Genomic DNA, 7,179 nt, shown 5'->3' with positions numbered 1-7,179 from the left:
CTCCAGGCTCATCCATGTTGTTTCAAATGGGAGAATTTCATTATTTTTTATGGCACAGTAGTATTCCATGGTGCATATATACCACAGTTTCCTATCCAATCATCCATCGATGGACATTTAGGTTGGTTCCATATCTTGGCTATTGTAAGCAGAACAGTAGTATTCCATGGTGCATATATACCACAGTTTCCATATCCAATCATCCATCGATGGACATTTAGGTTGGTTCCATATCTTGGCTATTGTAAGCAGAGCTGCGATGAACATGGAAGTGCAGGTATCCCTTCAACATGATGATTTCCATTCCTCTGGGTATATACCCAGAAATGGGATTGCTGGATTGTATGGAAGATCTATCTGTAGATTTTTGAGAAACCTCCTTACTCTTTTACATAGTGGTTGTACCAATTTACAGTCCCACCAACAGTGTAGGAGTGTTCCCTTCTCTCCACACCCTCCCCAGCATTTGTTATTCACAGTCTTTTTCATTATAGCCAGATAGACAACTATTTTATACTGACCTTTCTTTGTCTTTAATTCTCCAGCTCTTTTCCTCTACATGGCTCTCCCTCTTGGCTTATGACTTGATTGATTTAAAAAATTCAAATAAGAACTTTTTTACTTTACCAGTGCTGACATCCATACCAGTATGCTTTTGTACCCATCTCCTCTGTCCCTCTAGCCATAAATTAGGAAATGTGTCTTGTCCATCTAAAAGTCAGTCTGCCCTATGTAAATTTGTTCCCTGTCACCTTATCAAGGATTGCACCTTTCTGTCATCTTATTCTATTCATTATTAATTTCTCCCTTTTGCTTGTTTCTTCTTAATTTCTTGTAAACATGCTCTGTATTTCTTGATCTTCAAAACAAAGCCAGAAATCCCTCCCTTGACCCTATATTGCCCTTCAATAAGACCTCTATTTCTCCTCACAGCTAAATTTCTTAAGATTTTTGTCTACAGGGGCTACATCCTCTTCTCTCTCATTCACATTCCAATCAACTTCATTTTAATTTCTTTTCTTTACATCACTCTGAAACTGCTCTCCTCAGGGTTACCAGTGACCTTCATACTGCTAAACACAATGGGTACATTTCTGCCTTCATCTTTCTCAGCCTCTCAGCAGTACAAGTATTTGATCACAAATGGCCACTCCTCCCTTTAAGAAAAATTCTCCTCTCTTGTTTAGTTATATCTGATACAATTTTCCCTATATCCTTTTTGCATTTTCCATTTTCATGCACACCAGCCTGACCTACAACTGTCAGTAACCCCAGTACTTTGCTGAGTTCTTGTAAAATACCCCTGCGTAGGGCAATCCAAAAATGTTAGGAAATTATCAGCTCACTCTGGAATCATCTATCAGCTATGGGCTAGCAAGATGGTGGATAAATACTTCAGTTGCTTTGACCTTCAAGTAGGATAACTTGGGGGCTTGTTTAATAGGCTGGCTGCTAGATTTCCCCATGGGATTGTGCTCTGGTCAACCGCAGTGGTAACTAGCTTGATAATTCACCTTCTCCTAGATTTCTTGCTTTCCTGACTTTCCCATTTCCCCACTGATTTTTTGAGGGGGAATTGTATCTTAACTATTATATTCAAATCTTTGCTCATGGTCTGCGTTTGGAAGAATCCAAACTAAGACTCTAGTGTCTCATTCTCCTGTTTTGTTCTGACTTATCTGCTTGTTCCTTTCAAGTCTTTCCCTTCTGTCTGATCTCTTAATCTTGAAACTCACCAGAATTTCATTCTCTCCCTCTTTTTTCTCATATTATTCTGACCCTCTATGGTGTATCCATTTCTGTGGCTTTAAATACTATCTATAATCAATGATTCCAAATTGACATCTAGAGTTGAGACCTCTCTTCCGTGCTCCCACAGATATATCCAGCTGCCTTCTCGACATCTCAGGAATATCATATGTTATATGCCCCACAGAAAATACTTGAGCCCACCTTTTCCGCTTCCCCCACATCTTGTTCTTTCCTCAGTTTTTGCTATTCTGTAAGTGGCAAGTATTTCTAATCACCTCTACCTCAATTCAGAAATCTAGAAATTCATTTTGATTTCTCTATTCCCCTAACCTTCTATCCAAAGAGTCAATAATGTCTTAATTTGTCCTATTCTCTCTATAATAACTCACAACCCCTGTTTCAGCCATTTGTACATCTTACTTAGAAAAAATCTCTCTAGCACGTCTCTCTGATTCCGTTCCTTCTTGTCCCTAATCTAACCTCCACTTGAAATCCAGACTAACCTAAAACATAGGCAAGTCAATGAGCTCACATTATGTTCTGAAAAAAATAAATAGAAACATTTAATCTCACCTAAAGGGATGGGGAAATCTGCCTCTACTACTTCCAGTTGCTCTTTGCACATTCCACTTCACAACAGTCAGACTTCTTCAGGACCCTTAAATATTCTATGCAGTTTCCTAAATAGTGAGACTGAGCATCTGCTTCTGCTTTCCTGAAACAGTCTTTGCCTCTTCTGTGCCTTACTGGCTCGATTTCATCCTTCTTGTCTAGGCTTGACTATCAGCTCTAAATATGTCTGCCCTCTTTCTTTTTCTTTCTTTCTTTCTTTTTTTCTTTTCCTCTTTCTTCCTCCTTCCTTCCCTCCCCCACCTTTTCCCTCTATTTCCTCCATCCAAATTTCTTTGATGGCACATGCGTAATTTTAATATACATTTTTTTGTCTCATTTCTCTCAATGGCTTATAGTATTTGTCATCATGTTAGTTTACATGGCAGAGGCAGTAGCTGTGAATGTTCAAATGAATGAAAAATTGTTATGTTGATGCTAGAGTTAAAATTTTGATGTACTTTTTATTCCCTGCAGCTAGTTTTGAAACCACAAAATGCTGGAAGAATGATATCGGACGCTGCAGAAGTCGATGTTTAGATAACGAGAGGTACATACTTCTTTGCAGGAACAAGCTATCGTGCTGCATTCCCATAGAAATATCACACGACTTCACTCGAAGGCCAATACTTCCCTGGCTCTTACAAGAGGATATAACATTTGGTTACAGTGATGAAGATACTTTTACTGGTTCCCCAATATCTAGGCCTGACGATATGGTAACATTTAACTTGCCTGAAACCACAGGAACTGAGATCATTTCTCCTGAGAGTACTTCTGAGATAACTTCTCCCCAGTCCATGCCATCACCTTCTGGGGTGGGTACTGTTACAGTTAATTAACATTTCCTTCTGGGTATGAGACAACTTGAAATATTGCTGAAAATAATATCCATGTAGCTAATTCTACTGAACTAATTTCACCAGGACAATTCCTTTGGAGATTGGATGACCCTGGGGATGAACATAACCGCTACTGCCAAGACAGTTACCTTGCAATTAGAAATATGTAGAAGGAAGTGTATAGAAGATACAGGGATACTCTTTAGCATGCTTAAATTCTTTGTCTTCCTCTGATACATTAAAATATATGGACTAATTTTGATCTCAAGTCAACTTGTGTGTCTATGTATTTTTCCATTACCCCCCCTTCCCCACCAAAAATGAAGACCACTGTTGGACTGCTATTACGATTGAGACAAGGATTTTGACTTTAGTAGTGCCTCACCTGCTCCTATCATATACAGAAAAACATATAAAGGGACATGAGAGAAAGTTCCAGATTAGTGATCCCTTTCCTGCCCCATATCCTTTATCATAAGTTCTGATCCTAAATCCCTTTCTGCATCATGATGTCAAATTTTGTCTAAGGCTCTAGCTAGTAACTAAACCAGTTAGAGTTAGAAACTAACTCTTTCATCCAGCACAAGCACTGATCTAACTGGATAGAATTAAAAGTGGGACTTGCCTTGTGAGTCAATCACATTAAACTAAAAACTGCATCACAAATTCTGCTTAACTTTCCAATGGTCTTCCCACTTAAAAGCTCAGCTTCCAACTATGGTGGTCTCATAGCAGCCTCACCAAGTCTCCATTTTGTCCACGAATGCTGGTTGTATACAGGTATGAGTCAATCACATTAAACTAAAAACTGCATCACAAATTCTGCTTAACTTTCCAATGGTCTTCCCACTTAAAAGCTCAGCTTCCAACTATAGTGGTCTCATAGCAGCCTCACCAAGTCTCCATTTTGTCCACGAATGCTGGTTGTATACAGGTATCTATGTTTTGTGTGTCTGTATGCATGTGGTGCTGTTTATATGGCAACAGATAGGTCAACAAGTTTCCTCTCTGATACTACAGAGGCGCAGTTATTAACTATAAAATTGATTAGTTATTAATGAATTGTGCTGAGGCGGAAGTGCAACTGAAAGCCACAGTAACAGATGATTGGATTTCTCAGAATAAATGTTTATTTCTCTAAATCTTTTTATGTGGTCTAGGCCAAGCTGCCAGCAACCATGGCTGTAGTTTGGATATTGTCCATCAGACCACTGACCTTTCAGTAAACCTCATACTCTAATAGGTCTTAGACCTCCAGTCAGGGTAAACAACATTTTCATTTGCTTGGGACTGAGGGACTTCCCAGAATATGGAAAATAGAGTGCTACAATTGAGAAAGTCCTGAGAAAACTGGGACGAGTTGATCACCCTCTCTCTAGTATACTTTTGTCTAAAAAGCTCTTTTTCCATTTCTTTTCTCAGCTACACCTTTTCACACAGGTTATATATCAGCTCTTCACAGAAGCTTTCTTTGACCATACCGATGTCCCTAAGGGCCGACCCCGTGGCGCACTCGGGAGAGTGCAGCGCTGGGAGCGCAGCAGCACTCCCGCCGGGGGTTCGGATCCTATATAGGAATGGCTGGTGCACTCACTGGCTGAGCGCAGTGCGGGCGACCCCCCACCAAGGGTTGCAATCCCCTTACCAGTCACAAAAAAGCCACAAAAAAAAATGTCCCTAAACCACCAGCCTGCTTCAGTCTAGAGTACTCTTTTTTCACATCTTTGCTTCAAATGTCATCTCCTTAGAGACAATCCTTGACCAAGCAGAGAACTCTCCACTCTGCATTATTTTCTCCCTTATCGTTTAAAATCTTTGAAATTACTTTATATATTTGCTCTCCTTCTAAATTATTTACTTATTTATGGCCTGTCACCCCCACTATAATGTACATATAGCCTAATAAAATGGTCTTGTTCATGACTGTGTCCCAAGTTGCTAGACTAGTGCCTGGCACATGGCAGATGCTCAATAAAAAATTGAGAACAAATTGTTCGTACAATTATCTCAATATGAGAAGTTTATACAATATAAAGCAGTACTCTTCAAACCATGACACTGATTACAAAAAATACTTTCCAAAGTATGCACACTGATAGTTTAAAGGAATCAATTTTCAGACCCTCAACTTTCAATTTTTTTTTTTTTTTTTGACCGGTAAGGGGATTGTAACCCTTGGCTAGGTGTTGTCTGCACCACGCTCAGCCAGTGGGCGCACCGGCCAACCCTATATAGGATCCAAACCTGCAGTCTTGGTGCTACCAGCACCGCACTCTCCTGAGTGAGCCACGGGGCCGGCCCCAACTTTCAATTTTTTTATGATGCTTTGGAACATTCTTAACAGGCTCTTTTCAACCTCCAATTTCACAATTTCCCTTCTCCCTCTCTGAAAAGAAAACTTACCTCTCCTCCACCGTTTACTTGACAATCATGGATTGCCCTGGGTGATAAAAACCTCCAGGTGCCAATGACTAAACAATTGAAATATTGGTTCTGATGTTCAGAAAGTGAGTAATCCTAGACTTGGCATAACAAATCTTTTGGAAATCAAAGTGATTTTCAATTTTTTTATTTACAAAAGCAGCGATGGGGGTGTGAATCAAGTTGATGGTTGACAGATCTTTTAAAATAAACTTTATGATGGATAGAGCCTAATTCTTCCAGCCACAAGGCATGACAATGCGTGCAAAATATTGCCAACCAAGGAAGATTACCCGACCTTTGGTATCCAGGGTTTTCATAAGGAGTCAGTCACATAGGCATGAAGCACTCATGGTACTCAATCTTCATCCCCCACCCCCCAGAGGTCAGACCAATACAGCTTGGCCTGAAGCCCCACTCATAACAAAAACCGATACCATAAATCACATTGGTAGCATAAATTATCTGGCATGAGCTAAGTCTCAGGTATACCAAGACATTTTATCAGGTAAAACATTTTAAGAGCTCAGGGATTATCTGCCAGCATTGATCAGGAGACAATTCTGAAGATGTTTTAAATGTGTAGGGTTTGGGAAACCCCAAATCTTCTGAGTTAACTCTTTATTACATAGTCCACCCTCATGGTCCTTGGCCTAGGCTCTTTTAGCAGCAAAACAATCTTATATTTCTTAGCACCTATATTTAGTATGGCACTTATGTAACAGATATAGAAACAGAATTGGCATGAAGAAATGTCCCTAGTTATAAGAGAAAAAATATAGCAATAGCATGTTCTACATGCCACAGTGCACTATGCACAAACACATTTGGAGAAGCTGTTGTGGGATAGAGATAGTCTTTTGAAAACATCTACATTATAAAGCCATTACATACATTTTCATATTTTTGCATTAATTTGTTACTTGTTTTCCTCCTTCATCTACCATTTTAACTTTACAATAAAAATGTACATAATTAGCATAGAAATTAGCTGATGGTTAACCAAATCCAGTTTTTCCTGAGGCTTATCATTTTCTATTGGTAATACATCTTGAGGAGGCTTTAATTCGATCCTCCAATACAGTCAATCATCAGTGTCATTAATATCCCATGACTTAAGGTAGTTGAATCTTATCAGCTATGCCAGTGTTACATCATATAGCAGTATGCTCATGGTACAATTCCGTTTCATTTATACAAGAAATCAGTAAGAACTACTTAAGTTTTGCTATGCCTTCCCAACAGAAATGGTCCTTGCCCATACACAAGTTAATTATCATAGACAGGCATTGTTACAATTTTTAGGATGATTTGGTTATTCCTGGGTTTCATGTCAATTTGGGACAAAGTCAATCATGCTGTTTTAGTTTACAAGATTGGACTGAGACTGGTTTTCATAGTGTGCTGTCATATAGCAAGGTCTACCCTTTCTCCTATGGGGAGGTCACAGGTGGTATTCAGAACAGTTCCTATTCCTGCTGTTTTAGTCCGTTTTGTGTTGCTATAACAGAAATACCTGAGACTGGCTAATTTATAAAGAAAAGAGGTTTATTTG

General features: G+C 39.2%; 1 protein-coding gene across 1 annotated transcript in view; it reads left to right on the top strand.

Moving 5' to 3' along the window:
- DEFB125 (defensin, beta 125) overlaps window positions 1–3,203 on the top strand; it is an 8,653-nt gene extending 5,450 nt beyond the window's left edge. Inside the window, exon 2 of the mRNA XM_008582680.1 lies at window positions 2,839–3,203. Coding sequence (XP_008580902.1) covers window positions 2,839–3,203 — 365 coding nt within the window. The remainder of the gene's footprint in view (window positions 1–2,838) is intronic.
- The last annotated feature ends 3,976 nt before the right edge of the window (window positions 3,204–7,179 follow it).

Source organism: Galeopterus variegatus, unplaced genomic scaffold (assembly GCF_000696425.1).
Source record: "Galeopterus variegatus unplaced genomic scaffold, G_variegatus-3.0.2 Scaffold2694, whole genome shotgun sequence".
Taxonomy (NCBI): domain Eukaryota; kingdom Metazoa; phylum Chordata; class Mammalia; order Dermoptera; family Cynocephalidae; genus Galeopterus; species Galeopterus variegatus.
The sequence above is the reverse complement of the archived record's forward strand: the minus strand, read 5'-3'. Positions and strand labels throughout refer to the sequence as shown.